The sequence below is a fragment of the Gymnogyps californianus genome, chromosome 1 (genome assembly GCF_018139145.2).
Source record: "Gymnogyps californianus isolate 813 chromosome 1, ASM1813914v2, whole genome shotgun sequence".
Classification (NCBI taxonomy): domain Eukaryota; kingdom Metazoa; phylum Chordata; class Aves; order Accipitriformes; family Cathartidae; genus Gymnogyps; species Gymnogyps californianus.
The window spans coordinates 97,030,130-97,052,908 of NC_059471.1; the positions used below are offsets into that span (position 1 = coordinate 97,030,130).

A 22,779-nucleotide genomic window follows, 5' to 3' on the forward strand; every position below is an offset into this window, starting at 1 on the left:
TCTCAGGTGTGGAGCACCTAAAATATGCTAAGAATGCTATAGAAACCTCCTGGCCAGCTCTGTCTAGCTATCAATTTTTAGTCATCAAAAGCAGGTATGTAGTATGTAGATTCTTATTTCAAAATTAGTTTTAAAAAGGGACCAAAACCAGACCAAAGCTAATCTAAACCAATTAGAAAATGGCAAAGTTAGTAGGCACATATACTATACGTGACTCCAAAACACTTTCTCTCTCTTCATAGCATCCATACTCTTTCCAATATACAGGCTGGATAATGCTCAGAAAATGAAGCAGCTATGAAACAGCTGTTGCATTCCTCATTGTGCTGCCCCATCTTTTGTTAATCATTCACATGCTAGACTGAATTTCTCAGCGTTTTCTCACTCAAATTTTCCCTACACTGATGTTCATTACTGTATCATTGAACTCTACTAAATACTTCCCTATGAAGGGTTACAGAGGTGGGGAGGGAGATAGAAAGTATTTAAAGAAACCCAAAGAACAGAACAACATGGTAATTGAGGCCAGAAGCTCCTACTCCTGGAATGCCAAACAGTGAAGTCACACTTTTGAAAATGCTTGGCATTTCACTTCCTAGGAATAAGTTGGCAGGTAAATGCCTTTCCCCATTTCATTAAAAACAAGCAAACAAACCACACATCAGCAAAGTACAAGGCCACAGAATGAGTGGCAGTTTAAAAAAAAAACCAAAACAAAAAACCCAAAAACAAAAACAAAAAAACACCACAACCAACCAACAGGATTGGTACTCAAGGCCTGCTGATTTCCAGTTACCATGCATCTAGTAGCAATGCAATGTAATGTGAACAGAAGTAATAAGCACTACTGTCCTTAAATATTTCAGCAATTACTGGGAGTACTTAGCTCACTGGGGGAAGAATGGGAGAAAAAAAAAAGGATTACTCCAAGTATTAAGCTGACTTAGAGAGCATGTATAAGTCAGGAATTGAGGGAATTTCATATACAACACTATATGGCAGAAGCAGGACTGTAATCCATTTTCTGAGGGTGGCATTTAGATGGTGACACTATTTTCACAGGTGTTTGCTAATGCAAATTTAGTTTTCCTGTAGCAGAGAATTCTTATGTTCTTGTCTTCTCATTCCTTATGTGATTAAGATGAATAATGGGGGCAGTTTTAATCCGACATCTTCTAAATTCAAATATTTGAAGCTGAGCTTAACTTTGTCATACTTCTTGCAGGCAGGTTTACTACATCCACCAAGTGAAAAAATATTCTACCACCCTCCACAGCGAAGAACAGGCTATCAACCAAATTTAACCACACAGTCACTTCCTAAGGGCTAGAAAATGCATTCCCATCAAAATTTTTAAACATTATTCTCAATGAGCTCAACAGCAAAGCCACACTTCATGAGCAGTACATTATCTTGTATATGAATTTATCAGTTTAATTTTTGGCAGCAATAATCAAGATGTTTAAAATAAGTTTTGGAAGGCTGACTCAAATGACTGCAAATAGGAGTCACCTGTATATTTTGGCACAAACACAACAGCCTTCTTTCAAGGGAAATTAAGGTCTAGAACAACAAAAAGAAAGCCACAAGGGGAATGGCATCACCCAAGCTGTAACAGGAAGCAGTACAGGTACCACTTGCCAGCACTATGCTCTTCCTCAGCCAGTGCTTTTAGTTCTTCTTTCATGAGTGCTACATCCACTCAACTATAAAAACATACCTGAGTACTGAATGTTATTTTATTGACCCCTGGTTCCAAGATTAAGTTGTTGCATTTCAACACATGAGCCCCATCTTCTAAAGTCACCCCTGAGGGCATATCCAGCGAACTGCTGCTCTCTTGCCTTCGAAGTAGCATGTGCACGTTTTTGCAGATAATTCCTGCTGTGTTCAAAGAGTTATCTGAGGGACTCCGTTCATACATTTCGTATAGCTCCAGTGCTGGCAAGTTGTTTCTTGACAAAGGAAAGCCTGCGACTTCATTTGGAAAGCTGATAACACCATTGGAAGTTTTGTGCTTAGTGAGCCACTCAGCTGTTTTTCTGTAACTATTTTTCTCAATGCTGAAGTGAACATGGATGGCAATCTGATCCACTTGGACAGGGATGGGCATTTGGCTCAACAAAGTCAACTCAATAGACAACTTTCCACCCACATGGACAACAGCATTTGGAGGGTCAAAATGTAGAGTTTTCAACTGTGTGAAGGAGTGCATAGGCAATATAACCTTTTGACCTGGAACGATAAAAACAGGGATTTTATTCTTCTCCAGTGCTGCTGGAGATCAGCAAATCTTTTCTCTTAAAAATTTAACCCCTAGAATTAAATGAATCAACAACTTTTCACAATGAATCCTTTCACAACAAATCAATACTTTCGTATTTTAGTTTTATCTTGCATAGAAATGAGACTTAAGGATGCTGAGATTTATTTTCTAACAGTTACATCTACTACAATTTTAGTACTCAGGCTATTAAAGACAACTAAACTAAGAGATAGTGTCTAAGCAGAAGTTTAACATTTCACTACTACATAAAGTGTTCTAGACGAACACAGTAGCATAGTGACAAACTTCCCAGAGTGCATAAATTAAGACCAAGTACAAGTTTAAGAAACTAATGATCGGACTAGCACCTTGAGCCATCAGCTTTACCATACAATGGTTTTTCATTCTCTTTTCTAGATTCCGAAGACCAACGCTGAGACAGTACCAAAACTTAATTAAGAAGCAAGTCTAAAATAACATATTACTTATGGTACATCCATTCATCAAGAAAAACTTCTGCTTAAAAATGAACAGTCTTCAGATCTACAGGAAGTATTCTGTATAAATTTGAATTATGATTAATATCTGAGGACAAGGTATTACTGAAGCAGCAGAAGAATAAAGAGAAGAGGTAGAACAGTCAAAATAATAAGCTGCAAGTGGATGGGAACAGATCTAACATCAAAACCAAAGAACTATCATCACAGAGCTGCCATCTGCGTGCCAGCAATGTAGACAAAGATAAGTCAAGAATTGAGAAAAAACCAACACAAGATAAATTATGAGCTGTCAAAGCAGAGAAACAGGTAAGTGAAGGAAAACAAAGGCTTTCCGGTATTCAGGATGAAAACGTTAATTACCCTTTCATTTTTGACTATTCTTAATTATTGCAGAAGTTCTGTAAATGTTCTGGAGATGACAAGAAAAGAACCATGTTGGTTCAGACGTTACACACAAAGTAGTGAAAACAATCACAAAAAAGCCTTCCAATCTACTTTTAGGGAAAGATCAGATTAGAGCAGCCTAAGTATTTAAGAGCCAGACTCACCTTGGTTCTCTGCTTGCTGATTGGCAAAATCTAGTATTTCTTGGCAAAAGCTTTTGCGTTCATCTTCTGTTAAGTGATTATCACCAGCTAAAAGGCTGCTTGTTTGAAGATAACTAAGAAAGTTAAGGAAACATGAGGTGGAAACCTACAACATTCAGAAATTTGACTGAAAACGAGACAGTTCAAGTACTGCTTTTCTAATCTTTTAATACAAGACCTGCTTTTATCATCTCCACACTCTTCCATTAGAAAAGAAACAATGGAAGATTTACTATCATCTGAGAATATTGCAAAATCTCTGCTTTTTGCAGACCTACTAAAATATGATCCGTTATTGACCTGTGCCATCTTCCCCCATCTAAAAAGATCAGTGAGCATAGAAAATTCATTATTTGACAATAGATAAATGCACCATGGAAGTTAAAGACCCAGTGTGTTGCATTATGCTGCCCAACATTTAGAACTAAACGTGAGTATTTGATTATATTCCAATTTACCTGGCTGAGAATCTGCCAGCTGTTACAGCACCACTTACCATAACTAGGACATTCTTTATACTTTTGAGTGCTGGGGATACAAATGCTTATTTAAGTATTTAGCTAAGACTGCAATATTACTGGCTCAGATTCTTTACAAGCATTTGCACTGAAGCAGAAAAATTCAAGAGTGTTTAAAAACAATGTAAGAATTTTCAAAGAAGGCAGACATTTACAATGTCTAAGTCTAGTTCTAAAAAAAACCAAATAAAAAACAACAAAAAAAGAACAAAACACAAAATACACTACAAATTTGAATTTAGCTCAACGGATTTTCAGCTACAGTAAGATTCCTAGTACTGTCACTTAGAGACTAAAATATGAGCTTCTTAGGCAAAGAAAAAAAAACAAAAACCCCCAAAAAACGCCAACAACTTTAAAAAAAGCTAGAAGGACCATTCAAAAAAAGCTGTCTTGCCTTGCAATTTCCACAAGAACTGTCCTGCAGAAAGTACCCTGGTCAGCTAACCACCCCAGTCTGGAACACTTAGAGGAATTCCATTTAGAACTATGGCACCAATGAAAGCAGTACCCTTCCCCCAAAACACCAAAAAATAATGAAAATTTGCCATTTTGCTATAGTACATAATATCCTGCACGCAGCACAACAGTTCAGATTAGAACCAAGTTACTTAATTTAGCTACCAAATTTAGGCAACGACATATGAGGCTAAAATGAAAAGCAGAATTCAAATTGTGCTGTTTCTAATGCCAAAAAGAATACAACAAAACACCCAAGGCCAGTCAGCAGACTTTCCCCGACTCCCCCCCACCTCTTATCTTGAAAGTAGCAACAATACAGCAACACAGACAGATTTAATACTTAAACAAATACAGTTGCAGCGGATAGAGTTGGTGTGTGAAAATAATGCAGAGAGTATCAACGTGAAGAATGTGAAGCCTGTCAAACATTAGGATTGGGCCAAATCGTTCTCTCAAAGCACTACCTGGCATTTATGCGGCATTTACAGAGAAGATTTCATTCACACATTGAAGACTGAGCTTTCACACAACTTAAAAGCAAACAATTCCCACTACCCTTCTGAAGCAGAGATCAAAGCCAGAAATAAAAAAATAAATAATAGCAAAAAAGATTAAAACACCACACCAAAGCCACACAATTTTCATCTTCCAAGCCTCTGTTTTAACTTTTGGAAAAAGTCACCATTATAAACACCAGAAGAGTCCTTGCCAGGTCAGATACAGGAAAAAGGTGGTACCAGTTATAGAAAGAAAGCCCAGAAATTAAGCTCCTTAATATAGGAAGACACTATAACGCCATATTTACCAAATGAAAAAAACAGTACCACATAAAAACTTCCATAATGATGAAGTACAAACAGAATCATAAAAAACCTCTATGGTATCTGCTGAACTAATGACAAACTTCACACTGCCCATGTTGCACCACTCTCTAGAGCCTAGACATATTTAAAACGGAGAGCAGCAACCATATGCAAAAGGTTTTAAGTGAACCAGATGTTAAAAAAATAAAAATGAAAAAATAAATAACCCAACCCTCCCCAAATGAACAGCAACAATGGAAACAAGAAATAACTCAGCTGTCTGCTGTTTGTCAGTCTCTACTGTTAAATAAAGGGTAGAGATATGTCAGAAAAATAATCAGAAATATCATTTTCTCTGGTCTTGATTTTTCTGGCTCTGCCTTTTAGAGGATACTTTTCTATTTGCCCAAGGTGTTTCTGACATTCAGCTAACTGTTTTCTCGTATGTGTGACGAGCAATGCCCAGCCCTCAGCAAGGTAAGTTTTCAGTGCTCCTTGAAGATAGACTTCTGCCTTCTGTGGACCTTTCTTCCTCCTTTAAAAATAAAGAAATGAGTACAGAGCGATATAAGAACCTTTGCAGCCATGAAAACTCTCTACACATTTTCAAAAAGTGGTGATGGGAGAGGAACATTGCGTATGAATGCAGAACAAGATGCAGTGAACCATTATGCTCTTTATTTAGCTGGTAACAGATCAACATATTGGCCTACCTTTATGCAATTCACTTAAGCAAGCAGAACTGCAATTAGTGTAAATATACTATGTCAGTGAAAGGCTTCATATACAGATCCATCCCAAGTCAGAGCAAGTGAGGTGAAGCCACCTCCCACAAACACGACAAAAGCCATCTCAAGCTTCTGACAGTTAACTAAAAATATGCTTACTCAACAATTCTAAAGCAGGAAAATGCTTCAATGAAAATATAATTTTATCACTACACAGCAGTTCCATGGTAGTCTTTAAACCTAACATTATTCCCTCAGGTGGAAGTTTAAGTTAATTTAGGAGAATCTGTTGCGGCTAGAAGATCAGACTGCTTTAGTGAACATAGGTGAGAAGCATGCCCAAACATGTTTTCCCCCAAAAAACGCTTAGGACTCCCGAATTCTTCTAAGTAAGAAAAATAAAATGAAACAGAAAACCAATGCAGGAGGTTCCTTTAGTGGAATTTAACAGCAGGGATAAATACAAAAAATATATTTGGAAATTAGGAATAAAACCACTGAAGTTTCACAGTGGGGGAAACAAACATTTTGCAATCATAACCTCAAATATGAAACTGATTACTCTCCAAAGAACATGTTTTCTGGCTTTTCTTAGGTATATACAGACACATATGTACTTAACTATAAACTCTGAAACAAGTCAGAAGCCACGTTACAAAGCAAGCTTTAGTAAATGCAAAGTTATCTCTTTCCTCCCCCTGCCCCATTGGCCTTTTCTCCCTAGGAGAAGAAAAGATCAAGCTAAAGAACATAGGACAGTTAAAGGTAAGAGTACTAAATCACGAGGTGAGAATTAGGGTTTGATATAAAGAGATTGCCAATGTTCTTTTTCTTTTTTTTGCTGAAATACAGCCTGAAACTTAGGGTATGTTTACATTTTTTTAAAATACTTTTTAAAATTCCTTTTTAAATACAGCGTATTTTCCTCAAGGATTATATTCAAACTTTTCAAAGCTAATGCATTTAAGACATTTTAAACATTCATTTACATATAAAACTCTGCCAAGTCCTTTCCCACAAGCTTAGCTGAGCGAATTCGTCCAATATTTGTGTACATTTCAATGGTGGCATGGGACAGATCCTGTTTAAAAGAAAAGAAACTATTATAAGCTTATGTATTTTTAGTAGCTATATGGTATTTCACACAAACTCATAGCCAGTAACTAAGTTACTACAACAAAATGACCAGAATGAGTCCCTTTTTAGATTTCCCCTTGCCCCCAGCACACAATATAGAGCAGTTTGTAACAGGTCATCTTCACTTTTTCTACAGTTGGTCATTATCCCATATCTGTGTTATAAATAGCAGAAGAAAAAAGCTTATTAAAAATTAGATAAGGCAACTCAAAACCACCAAAATAACAGATGAGATGAAGTTTCAAGCGCTTCTTTACACTTGAATCCTCCTGTCTTTTTTTGAAAGCACCTACTTCTCAGTCTCTAAATGCCATTAAATTATCATTGCAGGATTGTGTAGTGTATCATTCCAGGCTACACCACAGCATAACACATTTAGAACAATATTAGAGCTTGCCCCAGAGACTCACAACTAATACTTCAAAACCAAATCAACTGCATACAGAACGTCGTACATGATTCTTTCACTAAAGCTGCACATAATACCATTAAGTATATGAAAGTTTGCAGTATGTAAACATACAATTAAACGCAAAATGCTAAGTTACAATCGGAATAAGTATTTTCACAAGAGTGCCGTAAAGGAATTTTGCTTGAAGCTATGTAATCCCAAATTGAAGTTTCTCAGTCATCTTTAAGCTTAATTTCCAATGCAGCCACACTGTCTACGTCACCTTCCTCACCTTGCCCTAAGTTTGTAATAACAGCGACAAAACTTTCTCAAAAAATTAGCAGTTACAACACACACTGTATACCACCACCAAACTTTTTTCTCAAGTATATAATAATCTCTGGCCAGATACATAAAAACATTTCACATCATATTTACAAACCCGCAGCTTCTTCTGGCTGTCAGCAACCTTTCACAGAAGCTCATTCTCCTTCACTTAGTGTATTACGAACTACTCTATCCTTCAAAACAAATTGCTTAAGAGCTTCCAATTGCCTAAATATTTTGCAGAGTATCTGTCAGAAAGCATCTATTCCTATGGGGCAGGAAAATGACCTAAAATGAGCTCCCAAAGCCTTTCTTAGGCCATTTTTTATGTTTCTTATGGAGAGCCTAGAAAAAGCACTTCTTTCTTTAAGAACTCACAACAACATCCTACAATAAACTAAGTGATCAGTATAACCAGAGAGGTCTTAGACACCAGCCACACATACAATGAAAAGCTACGTTCCCCCAAAATTAAGGTAGAAGCCAACATGCTTGCAGAAGATTTGACAGTCTTACAAAAGATTCTGAAGCTGTTGCATGAGACTAGCCATTGAATGAGAACAAAGCCTCTTCTGGTAATAAAAGCTCATCACTTCTTGGTTTCAACATGTCTGAAAAGCTGCATTTTACTTTTCAGACTCATTAAAATTTTAAATGCAAATAAATTCTTAGCCATGTCTGGAAATTTTAACTAATTCTATGTTCTTCTCCACTGAATACATGGATAAAATATGGGCATATATAAATTGTATATATTTATGTGACAACTGCATATAAAACAATCTTTTATAGTGTATCTGATATCTGAATTTTGGTTGCATAAAAGTGCAGTCAGAAATACAAACAGGAATGGCAATTCTTTCATTGGCAAACTCTGCAGATCCCGCTTAGTTTCTTAAATTTACGAAGATACTACTGAATTTAGCAGAGATCTTCAGGTGCAAGTTGGAACTGAATATGTAAGCGCAGCTAGCAATTCTGAAGATTTTAGTTTTGGTCCAGCTATCCAACTAGTCTTACAAAGAAACGAAGTATAAAAATGAAACCTGGTATCTTCAGACAAAATCTTTTGAGACTTTTTCTTTCAATAAAACTTTGTAAAAATAAGTACCACCTAGTTTTCAGATTAAAAAAAAATTGCTCAGTTTTCCTCCAACTTTTCCCCAGAAAACTTTAACAGCAGTACTGCAAATATAAGAAATTTCAGAGGAAAATTATTTAAGGAGGAAAAAAAACCAAACCAAACCCCCCAAAACCAAACACACTCTTGTGACAGTCAGGGGTTTTTTGTTTTATTTAACGATCTTTTATAAAAAAACCCCAGAAGATCATTACAGTGGCTTCTCAATAAGTGAGCTGTCAGGAAATAAACATGCATATTAAAGCACAATGAGAATTCTAATGTTTCCATCTATGCCAGCTCCAACCCTATTATCCACAGATGTCCCACAGTTTATATAAAAAATTCAACAGTTTAACTTAAACCATGTAACACCCACTGCAAGATGCAAGTCTAAACCATTCAAAAGGAAGCTGAATTCACACATCAATATTCTTCTGGGAAAGGTTCAATTAATTCTGAATTTGGGATAGCAGAATATGATAGCCATGACATTGGCTTTTTTAATAACTAAGTATACATACTTACAGATAATAACCTCCAACTCATAACTGTAAATATTAAAGTTAATCCAAATATTTGAAACTTGGGGCCCATACAGGGTTCCAGTTGTAAAACAAATCAGCCTTGTTGTGTTCAGTGTGTAAGCAATAACCCTTGATACCAAAATACAGAAATACAGATTTACGTTCTCAATGTTATCTTCTCAGGTTTGAAAATTTTGGCCCTATTCAATCTATAATGTAAACACACAAAACTAATATAAATAACCAAAACTCATACTTACTAAGTAGTGTTTTTCAAAAGCTTCTACAGATGATAAGGCCTCTCTAAGTTTCTTATAAGGGCTCTGTGATGCATTGGCTTTAGAAAAAAGCAGAACAAGAGGTGTCACTTACAAATACATGCCTATTTTACTAACACCCCCCTGCCCCTGCTTTTTCCTTCAGTAGAAAGTAGACAGAAAACTTAAAACTAATTTTATGTGGGAAACATCACCAACACTTAGAGACAGATCACGAGTTTCTTCCCCAGGCTCTAAAGTAAGATCAAGAAAGGCTGTTTCACAACTCTGTGTGTGCATGCACATGTGAGTGATGTTCAGAGTAGCAGGGTAAAGGCAAGCAGCAATACAGTAACTGTACCAACTTCTCCACACAGTATTTCATAACATTTATTCAACCTAGAAATACACACAATTGTACTTAAATACCATATTGTGCCAGGAGTAATATTCTCACAACTCCTCACTGCTGGATTTATAAATCAGCATGACAGAAGTATACTGTAATTTAAAGACATTTTACTACTTTAATAAATGTACTTCAAAGGAAAATGGTTAGCAAGACCAAGTTTTTTTCTGAAGTAGCTTGCTCAACTTAAAAGTCTTTGCCAGACCAAATATGTGTCAATATTTCTAGAAGAAAAAAGCCCTCATTTAAAATAAATACAAACAGACACCATAGCACTGAATTAAGAATCATACATCATCAATACCTGCAAGATCAAGTGAAGCATCAGCCTGTCAACTAATGCTTTAAAGATACTAATTGTTCTAGCATATTTAACATCTGAAAGCTTCTTCCCTTCAGAAATATCTTTGCGAGTGATAAAATCCACAAGGAGTAAATAAATTTGACTGTTCAGCCACTTAAATATTATCACTTCAACTCAAATAATATCACTTTGTAGCTCCAGTCGCAGGTTATCTATTCGCATCAGATGAAATAATTTTATTTTTAATACTTGTCTGAAAGTATTAAGAACTTTATTCAAAACCAGTACTGTTGAAGACTATTTACCTAAATGCTGATAAATGGACCATTAATAGAAAAACTTATACTTGCAACAGTAAGGAGATGCATTGATAATTTAAAGTACTAGACACACATTAAAAGAACTCGTAAGAGATAAGAGTTCTATCAATGTTTATATATATGTAGAGATACTTGGAAATTGTTATTACTGATATATTTATATGCTGTCTATTTAAGACAATGTCAGTTATTAGAAAGAATGCGTACATTCCTGGTAATACCTGTTTCAGGGCGTTCTGCTCCCAACCCTGCTAACAGATCGACAGTTCTGTTAAGGTCTTCTGAATTGGGTCCCTTCTCTGACACAAGTCCACACAGATAACCCAGAGATTTTAACTATGAGAGAAACCAGATGCTTGTTTTCAATAGGCTACAAAACCAATATAAAACTCCTTTTATTCTATTACATCATTCCTACAATACATTTCCACTGCTGTCATATTATACTGCTTATAACATCTGTATTAAAGTTGCTTCGTGGGAAGAAAGTAGAGAACCTTTCAAAAGTAACTTATTCTCACAGTAGAAATCAATTTTATTAAGAATTAAATTGCATATAAGTTACTGACTCAAATAACATTGGAACACATGCATATACACACACGTTCCTACATGCATAACACCTAATCAGAATAAATCCTTCTGTTTTTCCATATAAACACGGACAAAGCTTGAGATGTTTGGCAGTTATCACCAAAGAACATTTCTAATAACTGTGTCTGTATTTTTGAAAACTGTATGATCAAGAAATGCAGGCAGCCTCCAGTACACGGATTAGAAAAGCTTGCAAATTCACCCAAACTATTGTATTCAGATGAAAACCTTCTTGAAAAAGAGACGATTAGCATAGCTAACTGTGTTAAAACAGTGCCACACAACTACAATAAAACCCCTTCTAGACAGCAGCTGGTACGCTTGATACCCAGAAGTCAGCAGAGGATACTGTCTTAAAGAAGTTCAGTTCTGTTGGTCATTTGGTTAATTAATTTAGAATAACTCAATCAACTACCAAGGTAATCCCACAAAAGAAAAAAGGTCTCAACTTGTCACATTACACCATTAAAATGGGGATGGCCATTAACTTTTTTTTTTTTAAATTCCACTTAATTTCGTCACTAGTTACTAAATTTCTTTCATTCAGTCTGTTCCCCCTTACTGCTACTCATTATCCTACAGTTTTTCCCTTTACCTTTTGTGTTAGAAGAGCTATGAATGGGAGGAACATTTCCAACTCAGGTACACACCTTCCACAGAAACATGTAAGGAGCATGGGAAGAGCATGCACTCATCACCACTTTAAACAATTCTTTGTTTCCTTTATTCTGATCTCCCCCCCCCCTTTTTTTAAACAGTAACTCTTAAAGGTGAAATTGTCTTTCTCTGCTCTTGTAATAAGACAAGGACCTCCTAGGGTCAGTTAGAGGATTCCTGTCTACTGAAATATGAACAAACTATGATTAAAATAAATAGAAAATATTTTGCAGGCTATGCAAACTAGAGGATGAGCTTACACTGGTCTTCAAAAACATCCACGAAGATCACAGTATGCTATTTCAGTAGTTTCTGGAGTTTGTCATCTTTCTAAACCGTTTTTCAACAGTGGAAAGCAGTAGCAACCTTACACACCAACTCTTTCACAGAGTCGGAGTAAGTGGTACTTGAAAAGGCATTCACATAATTAGGGAAGGGGCTTAACCAAACTGAAAAGGCCACTTTACAACTTTTACTTTATGGCAAGGGGTGGTAATTGAAAAATTGCAAATTATTACTTATTTGCCTCTTTCACAAGCCGCCAACGGTAACACCTTCAGTGAAGTCTGAAGTCCATTACTACCATACAACATACTGAAGAAGTAATGAACTATGTAAACACATTGCTGTAATCTCTATCTATAATGGTAAGTGTATCCAGATCTGGGCAGCTTCTGCTGCTATAATTGAAATTCATGCTCCTTCTCCCAGTCGGCACGGACTGAGTTCATTCTGGAGTTTAATCAGCCAGTCATTATCAAACTAGCGGTGAGGAAGGGGGTACAGACAAAGAGGTGAACACACCCTAGTTATTCCCAGGTCTCATCTGACAGTGGAAAAAGTGGATATAAACCTGGATGTCTCATCTAGACTAGACTCAAGACAATATACCGAAACCCATATTAAATTCCACAATAAAAAGTGCAAAAACTGTTCCACAGAAACAAACGGTCTACTTCAAAATTGTAATACCACAACTGCAACACATTATTTGCTCACCTTCTCAGTGGCATAGCTCCATAAGCCAACTGTGTGGGAAACATTTGCATCTATTTGAGCCCTATCACAGCAGCCTTCTATTCTTTGTAAGACTTCCAAACAACTCAAAAATACCCAACAATCCAAAGCTCCAGGAGGAACAGAGACCTGAAGATGAACAGATAAAATTAACTGGGAAATAAACATTAGTCAGATGAGAAAATACTTCAGCAAAATACTTTTCTTGATACAACGTAGCAGAGACTCTTGGAAGAGCTTACTCTAAGAATACACAAAGAACAGGCCAACTCTCGCTACCTCCTGAATAATTTATATATATTAGTTCATGAAAGATGGACAGCTAAGCAAGTGAACAGTGATTATATTAACTAGATTTGATACATTCACCAAGATGAAAGAGAAGGAAAAGAGGACTAATGGGTACTAGTACTTGGAAAAATTCCAAAAATTGGGAAACTAAGCCTAAGGAAAGCAGAGTTAGGAAAAATTTCTGTAAATATACTACTACTTTCCTAAGGAGACATCAGATCTAACTGAGACCAAAATTAAAAAGTACACTAAGAAGCAGATCAAAAAACCTGAAAAAAGAAATTAGCCTAAGTTTCCTTCACAACAATAAGCTTGTTAATCAAAGGATAAGACATCTGTCGTGGACAACTAATTAAAGAATGGAGATAAAAACAAACAAATAAACAAAAAAAACCCACACAGAAAGGCCGGGGGGGGGGGGGGAGGACCAAGAAGGGATTATCAGTCAGGACATGACAGAGAAAGACAGGAGAGTTTGATACTAGAATATTTCAAGAATCAAGATAAAGATGAGCATAACTAAAGATCTGGAATATAATCACCATAATGATGTCTCAAAATCCTGTTCATAAACAATGCAAAAATATTGCTTTTAGAAAGACTATGAAAGTCTTGAAATCCATAATAAACTAGCTAATTGACTAACGTGATAGGAAAGTTCAACAGGCAAGCACAATGTATTTGAAAAAAAACCAAAGATCTGAATTCTGAAAGAATTTACAGGAAGAGAAAGATCATAAGAACAGAGTAGTTTAGATTCCACTATGTGTTCAGCGGCACCAAGCCACATTAAGAGGTTTGCCTGTATTAAGAAAAAGGATCACAACAGGGATAACTACATGGTATGCACAAGTAAGTGTCACTGTCTCGCAGCCTGAACACCTGCATTCAGTTTGGATCACCACATCAAGACAGAAACAGCAGAAATAAGAGACAGTGCAGAGAAGAGCCCCAAACATTGGAGGCATAGGACAGACTTGGGATGGAGCAAAAAGGGAACTGCAGGAAGTTTCTTCAGAGATTTAGAAGGCTGCATGTATTTATTTTGGAAAGAAAAAAACAACCACAAAACACACACACAAAACATACTATCTGTGGGAATTACATGTTAGTTTTAGAATACGTGAAGGTGTCGGCAATGCATCCGAAGTAGATTTTCTGTTTTTAAATGCAGATGAATGGATGGAACTTATGGAATTTACTACCACAATGTCAGACAGACAAAAGTTAGCAGCTACTGCTATAATAGCAGAGATAAAACTAACAGAGAACCAGACACCCACAGGATTAAGGACATGGATGAGTCACAAGGTGAAATCCAGAAATATTCTCATGTACACTATGCTGTTCTTAAAGATGTATTTCAATTCATAGACATCTGTGGTCATACATGGAGGATGATCAGTGTATAACATCCCTGATAAAGCCTCTTTAGAGGATTAAAAAACACCAGCAGAAACTGAAGTATGGAGGGAGGAGGGGTAAATCATGGAGGCATGCAACATGACGAAAAGCTTTGAGCGCTGTCACTTGTTTCTATCTCTTTCTTCTGTCTTTGGATGAGATAGCCAGAGACACATGCATAACACAGAAGAGCATTACTGGGCACCAAAAGGAATCACAAACCATAAAAGGTGATCAAAGCAGCATCCAACTTGCATGGCAGTAAGAAGCCCTACTGTAGATATTGTTTCTAGTTCAAAATTGCTTTTTGTTACAGACTACTAGCCTGTGTATCAGCATATTAACCACTCTGCCTTATTTTCTTCAATACAACACTGTTATAGATCTAAATGATGGGAACTACAGTTCAAGAGACTGGTAATAAATCCAGGAAAGAAGCAGACAAATTACCTACCAGCTTAAGAAGTTAACTTTCCAGGTGAAGACTAGAATACTTTAACTAAATACAGGTTTGGTTTTCGGATGTGATGTCTCCAAATTTCTCTCCAAAGACATCCTCATGATGATACATTCAACTGTAGCACTGTTACAATCTGTTATTACAGCATCATTTTGATAACTCACAGCCAGTGCTTACTGTATTCTGGTCACCGACATCTAAACTTCAAAAATCTTGTTAGATCATCATTGGATAAAATCATTCACATAATGGAATATATTACACTGACTCACTTCTAATAGCTTGAGTTCTTGCACACAGTTGTGAAGAAGCTCCAATGCTCGCTGGGAAACCTCCCATGGCCTCTGCAGGAAGATTAATAACGTGCACTGGCGAGAAAATAGGTAACTACGCAAGTCCAGTAGAGTAGCTTCTTGATTCTGAATTAGCTCTCTCTTCTCCATGTCTATTGGTTTTCGGAGAATTAAACCATTCCAGCTCCTCACTGGCTGGCAAAAAAATGTCAGCCAGTTTGCACCATCTAAGTAAATAAAGTTAATATCCAAGAATCAACCACTGCTTTCTATCAAAGCCTCTTCTTCCTCCCTCCAGAGGTTCCAAGCTGACATTCTTTCTAAAGTTTATCATATGGATAAATGACTTAATGTCTTAACTTCAGAAACAAAACAAAAAAACAGCAGAACTTCCACAGCTAAGTAGATAACTGAATTTCAGAACATTCAAACCCCATAGGCATTTTGTCTTAATTGTATATTTGTTATTAGTATAGTGGCAATCAGTTTGTAATGTATTTCTTAGCAATTAAGCCTACCTGAAGTTCAAAACAAAGAAGCTTTATCTACTTAAGTATTTCTTACTCAGCCATCATGGATAGATGTGCCCTCACTCTCAAGTACAGCATCAGGTTCAGCCAGGATAAATATATTTCACTGCAATTACTCCTGCACTATATTTTTACCAGATTCATAACACATGTCTGATTAAAGCTGTTATACACCAACATACACTTTAGCTCATTAAAACAGTTTAAAGTTATTTGAGACTTCTTGCACAGTAATTTTTCTTGACAAAAAGTTAAATCTTCTGTAGTGCAGATTAAGCACATATTTCTATTCAGTTTTGTAGTGATTACCAAGTGTCTCATGTACTTTGAGGCAAAACTGAATGCATTTCTCCAGGAAGCTCTTTATTGAATAACTTAGCAGTGAGCTGTGAAAACAGCGACTGTATCTCAGCCAGATTGATACTTAGGTAATTACAGAGTTTGAGGGCTCTGTTTGTAACGATCATTGAGTAAGAGCAAAACACAGGTTTTCATTAAAAATTGCTTCTAAGCCTGAGAGATGAAAACCAGAACTTTAGTAGACTATAACTGATGTACGCTTGAGTTTGCATACAGCATAAAACAACAGCACAAACTGCCTAGTGCATCTTCACTGCAACGTACCATCTTTTTCTCCCATGCACACATATTGTACCCAAAGTAGTGGGCTGTTTAGCAGAAGCATAGTGAAGAAATTAATACACTTAACATATATTTAACATTTTAAGACACTTACCACCAGCCCCAAAGTTGACAACGTATTGAGAAAACAAGGCATCCAGTTCATCATACTGCACTAGCGCATCCTCAAACTGCTGCAGCATCTCAAAGACGAAGGCCAGTTCTTCCTTTTGAAACACAAGCAATACAAGGAGCATGTTACTGATATTAGTCATGTCTGGTACTACAGCCTGCCCCCAACCATACACAGAGCTCCGGGAATTACTTTTTCCAACATTCTTCCCCTTCCAATATTCACACATATAGGAAAACCTGCCACTGTAGCAGATGTACCATTTCTTCCTAATACAGGGAGGTTCACAAAAGATTAAGTCATACAGCTATGCCAGTAAATTCTGTTGTGTATCCAGATCCTGATTCACTACAAGATATTGTTCATACATCTATTAAAAGTTCGAGTCTCAAAAAAAAAAAAATTGCTGAAGACTTATCTCCCATAATAGTAATAATTTTTTCCCCTCTGTTTACACTGTGAAGGCACTGACTGCAGTATCAATAAAGGTTCAGTTGTACACAGAGAAGAAAACCAAAGTGCTAAGTGGAAAAAGTCTGAGAATTAGATATATCATATGCAAGAGGTAGCACATGAAGTCAAAGGACACATGAAGATGAGGTGGAATTGGCGTGGAGAACGGCACTGTACAGGGACCAGAAAATTCCAAAAGGAATCAAGACCTTTAATTCTATCAAACAAGAGTTCCTTGCTTTTCTCTATACCAGCTAAAACAAAGACACATTTAGAAATATAAAAAAAATGGAATTCAAGGCATTCTCTATATGGATTACTTCAAAATAGACACTTTTCTAAAAATCATCTCCGTACACATTGATAATAATCTAAACAAAGAAAGCATAGCAACATTCATATTAAATACCACTTACAAGTTTGAGTGTCTTTGCACAGTGTCCTGGTTTCGGCTAGGACAGAGTTAATTTTCTTCCTAGTAGCTGGTATAGTGCTGTGTTTTGGATTTAGTAGGAAAATAATGTTGATAACACACCGATGTTTTTAGTTGTTGCTAAGTAGTGTTTATACTAAGTCAAGGATTTTTCAGCTTCTCGTGCCCAGCCAGCAAGAAGGCTGGAGGGGCACAAGAAGCTGGGAGGGGACACAGCCAGGACAGCTGACCCAAACTGGCCAAAGAGCTATTCCATACCATATGACATCATGCCCAGTATATAAACTGGGGGGAGTTAACTGGGAGGGGGGATCGCGGCTCGGGAACTAACTGGGCATCGGTCAACGAGTGGTGAGCAATTGCATTGTGCACCACTTACTTTGTATAGTTTAATTCTTTTAGTATTGCTATTGTCATATTATTATTATTATCATTATCATTGTTTTTCATTCCTTTCTGTCCTATTAAACTGTCTTTATCTCAACTCACGAGTTTTTTTTCCTGATTCTCTCCCCCATCCCAGGGGTGGGGGGGCAGTGAGCGAGCGGCTGCGTGGTGCTTAGCTGCCGGCTGGGGTTAAACCACGACACACAGGCACAGTGTCCTGGTTTCAGCTGGGATAGAGTTAATTTTCTTCCTAGTAGCTGGTATAGTGCTGTGTTTTGGATTTAGTGGGAAAATAATGTTGATAACACACTGATGTTTTTAGTTGTTGCTAAGTAGTGTCTCTACTAAGTCAAGGAGTTTTCAGCTTCTCATGCCCAGCCAGCAAGAAGGCTGGAGGGGCACAAGAAGCTGGGAGGGGACACAGCCAGGACAGCTGACCCAAACTGGCCAAAGGGATATTCCACACCATATGACGTCATGCCCAGTATATAAACTGGGGGGAGTTGGCCAGGAGGGGTGATTGCTGCTCGGGAACTAACTGGGCATCGGTTGGTGAGTGCTGAGCAACTGCATTGTGCATCACTTGTTTTGTATATTCTAATTCTTTTAGTATTATTATTGTCATATTATTAACATCATTATAATTATTTTTCCTTCCTTTCTGTCCTATTAAACTGTCTTTATCTCAACTCACAAGGGTTGGGGTTTTTTTTGATTCTCTCCCCCATCCCACTGGGTGGGGGGAGCGAGCGAGCGGCTGCGTGGTGCTTAGTTGCCGGCTGGGGTTAAACCACGACACACAGTAATGGGACATTTACCCAAAATTCAAGAGCAACTACTAAAACACTTTCTAGATGCAATTTGTTTGCTTCAGTTGAGGTTCATAAAACTTTGACAAGCCTGAAAAGATTCTGCTTCTGTAATAGCACTATTACAACGTAACACAAACCTGCTGCAAACAAGATCTAAAAATGCTGCTTTTATACCAGTCTTCATACTTCCTGCCCCAACCCTCAAAGAATGAGCAGAACATTAAAAGTACCAGAAAGCCAGCTACAACAAAAAAAGCGCCATTATTAAAACTAGGACTTAAGTACTTTCTTCAATAAAAAGAGACTCTTACCTGGACCATGAAATACTCGCAGAAGCTCCACCCTGGCTCAGTCCTTTTCTCTCTCAAAGTTCTCATGTCATCTTCAAACTTGCCTAAGTTTTTGGTAAAAGACATGAGAAGCAATGTCCTGAGTTTGGTCAGGAAGGCATTCCAAGATTCCTGAGAACGGGAAGAGTCTTTCAAAGGGTCAGAAAGTACCACACATCTGTAAAGAGATTGATAAAAATTATTTTTGAGGAGGTAAACATAAAATTCACATATAAATGCAGTGTTGAATACTGTGCATATCTGACAGATTCCGAGTGAACAACATTTAGTTCTTCATTCAACACTAATCAGAGGAAAAAAATCAAGGTTGAGGGTTATGGTTTTTTGTTTGGGGTCAGGTATGTTGGGGTTTGGGGATTTTTTTGTTTGGTTGGTTTTTGGTGGCTTTTTAAAAAACTTTTCCTTGTATGTTTAAGTCTGTGATATAGTTTATGAGAAGAGTTAAGTGTTTTCCACAAAATGAGTACTATAAAGCTTTACTTTTTTTTGAAACAGATAATGGATACATTATTCCAATTACTTAAACGTAAGTAATGTTGTAGCTATCCAAGAAAAAAAAAGTCTACTTAGCAATACAAATCAGCAGAAAGGTAATTATAGTTACTCCTGGCAAGGATTATGCAAGATACAAATCAAGATCCATTAGATCACATAGAGTCAGCCTTTCCTAAGTCACTTAAAATAATCCTCCATAATATATTCTTACAGTATCTCAATTTGTTTTTACACATGCTATGTGCTAAAACTTCCACTGCTTTTCTCAGAAAATAAACAAACAAACAAACAAACATGGCTTCATATTCCCCTCTCACCTCACTCCCACTACCTGTAAGTCTGGTAACATTTTTGCAAGCACCTAAGCAAACAAAAAACCCTGAAGTTCTAAAAACTGATTATTACCACACTGTTCCCCTTAAACCTCTCTTAGCCACGAGGAGATACTTGAAAGCTTTTTGAAACACTTTTCAAAGCCACCACGAATCCAGGAAGAACTGAAAATAAACTTCTCCCTTTATTGCTTGTGTCAGTCTTCTTCAAAGCATAGGTCTTATGGTACCATCAGTTTGAATGCTGGACATCAAGGAAAGTCCTTAAATGAGCAAGGAACCTGTTACGTAGGGAGTTGAGTTTTTAAATCAGCACACTAGTCAAAAGGTTAAAATGTTTGCAAGTAAAAAGAATGCTTACCTGTCACTTTGTTTGTTACAGAAGTCATTTCTTATTTTATCTACTATAGAGGTTCGAGGAAGGATATTTGTTTTGTTCTTTTTCTTGGCATCACTCTCAACTACCACAATGAGCCAGTCCACTGAGCTGTGAGCTTTGAGAACATTCTGCCACTTGGTGATGTCATCCTTGACTGTAGTTTTGTACACTTCCGTGTCCTGGGATGAGAAGTGGTGAATCATCAAATCAAAGAGATATTCTGAACAATTTCAAAAGGCAAATTTTGCTCCAACAGAAGACAAACAGAAAGACATATCAAATAGAATTAGTGACAATAAGTTCACTTACTGAAAGAAATCAAATGAGGTCAAGTATAGTAAGGATATGGTCTTTGAATTTAATTTATTTCTAGTATTTTGGTTAACAGTAAATATATCTTAGTATTTGGTATATTATCATTCTTTAGATTACTGAAATTAAGATTTTTAAACATAATTTAAACTCTTATTTTACACATTCTTGAACTTTATAACAAAAACATGTTTGAAATTACAAAACTGAACTGTTTTATTCTCACATAGTAACAGAAGTGTGATATTTGTGCCTTCTAACACTCCTCAAATCTTAATCTGTTTAAAAGCTTTTTCATAAAAATCAAAAAAACCACAGAAACATTGTTTGGCACTTTTTTGGCTTCTGGGTTGGTTTTAAATAGATCAATTCAGACAACTCTTAAGGCTGTTCTGGATACTTTTTGATTGCTCACAGATCAGATGTCACCTTTGTCCTGCAGCTGGATAATTACTTCATAACAGAGGCCCACCAAAAAGCAGTGAACTGTAGATAAACAGGATTAAGACATTCCAAATCTTGCCCAGTTTAGATTGCTGACAGGTACTAGTACCTGGCACATATGGAAGATGAACTAAAGAAAAAATACTTAAGATTTAACCTCGTGAATAGATCATAACTGAAATACTCTGGCCACATTTCTGTATTATGAAGCAAGCGTGCTGTGCTACTGCAGTAACGCTGTTAGATCCTGGGTTTTTTCATGACAAAGTACTGAAAATAGGTTATGCAAAAGCCTGTCCTCTTAGTGTCAAGCAACATTACAAAGAAATACTGCTTACGGCAAAAAGTACTCAAGCTGACTAAGTTTTGTTTCCAATAATATTGGGTATGCATGCCTATGCAACGCAGACTTAATTGTTCACATAAGCATGAAAAGCAAATAAAAAGTCAAAACAATTTCATTTTTAAATCCGAGTACTCAGTTTTTCATTATGTTTTCCTAATACTTACACAACATTCTGTCCAATAAATATGAAGAAAGGGAAAAGTCAAAAGGGCCTTATTCCCCTCTTTGGGTAGTAGCTCCTCTTTAAACTGAACAAAGTTAGATTCTAGATGAATCATCTTCGGAGCACGGCCATAAGACCTACAAAGTTTAAAAACTGAAATTAATGGACAAGACATACATAGCAGAATACAAAAATGAACATGTATTTTGGGGAAGAGGAATAAACTGAAATACTCTGGTATTGGAAACTCACAAACTACGCTTACTGCAGTTTGTATAAAGTTAACTAAAATTTGGTATCACTTGAAATGAGATAGATGCCCTTCTTGCAAGAACAGGAGCTAGAAGCTTTTCAGCTTTCATTAAAAGATTTTCTGTATCTCTAGGACCTCTAAAAGTAGAAAATTCCAAATAAGAAAATTCCCAAAACATTTTTTTCCAATCAGAAAACAGTGTGCCATACCAAACTTTTTGCAGGAAAGTATATTTAATTCCACATAAGTTCTACCTATATTCTCATTAAGAAGAACACGTGTCACTTTCAGAACATGGCTGCCAAAGCACATCAAAGCACACACCACGACAAACCCACAAACCACAAAACCAAAAACAGAAACACAGCATTAGTATAATTTTTCTTTAGGTGAAGTTCAACATAGCTGAGTGGAAATGATCATCCTGAACAACATTTACCTTGATTATCTAAGTTCTCCTTTCCTCAAGTTACTTGCTATATTCAACTCAATTTATGGTAAGAGCTTCCCAGAGCACAACAAATACACACTTCTCCAAGTCTAAAAACACACACTGAAATAGTATCACAGAATAAAATGTAAGTTTACCTCCTCCATTCCATGGGTTCTCTAGGAAGCTGCTGAGAAAGTGTAGGATATAAGGAAGTAAACAAATTCTGATCTCCAGCACCTAGAAGTGAAAGGCATTCATCTATTATCATGTGCAAATTATAGAAAAGAGATTAATAAGCTATACTATTAATAGTTTGTTGTTTCAATAAAAAGATGTAATATTGTTTGCTATGTGAAAACTGGAGTCTAGCACTGAACTAGACTTTTTTAAATCACGTGCTCTCACGACCTAATACAACACTTTAACAAGGCACATAATACATATACTGTTACAACTTCCTATTACGATTTTCCACATAGCTAAATAATCCATATACCAAAGAGAGTATCATCCATATAACTGGTCCAACTC

At 36.6% G+C, this 22,779-nt stretch overlaps 1 protein-coding gene across 1 annotated transcript in view; it reads right to left on the reverse strand.

The window, feature by feature from the left end:
* Positions 1-22,779, reverse strand: part of TRAPPC10 (trafficking protein particle complex subunit 10) — a 44,305-nt gene that overhangs the window by 12,830 nt on the left and 8,696 nt on the right. Inside the window, 13 exon segments of the mRNA XM_050897706.1 lie at positions 1,721-2,235; positions 3,315-3,427; positions 5,531-5,671; positions 6,854-6,945; positions 9,627-9,703; positions 10,878-10,992; positions 12,907-13,053; positions 15,352-15,599; positions 16,639-16,750; positions 19,053-19,248; positions 20,280-20,476; positions 21,564-21,699; positions 22,404-22,485. Of these exon segments, the coding sequence (XP_050753663.1) occupies positions 1,721-2,235; positions 3,315-3,427; positions 5,531-5,671; positions 6,854-6,945; positions 9,627-9,703; positions 10,878-10,992; positions 12,907-13,053; positions 15,352-15,599; positions 16,639-16,750; positions 19,053-19,248; positions 20,280-20,476; positions 21,564-21,699; positions 22,404-22,485 (2,171 nt within the window).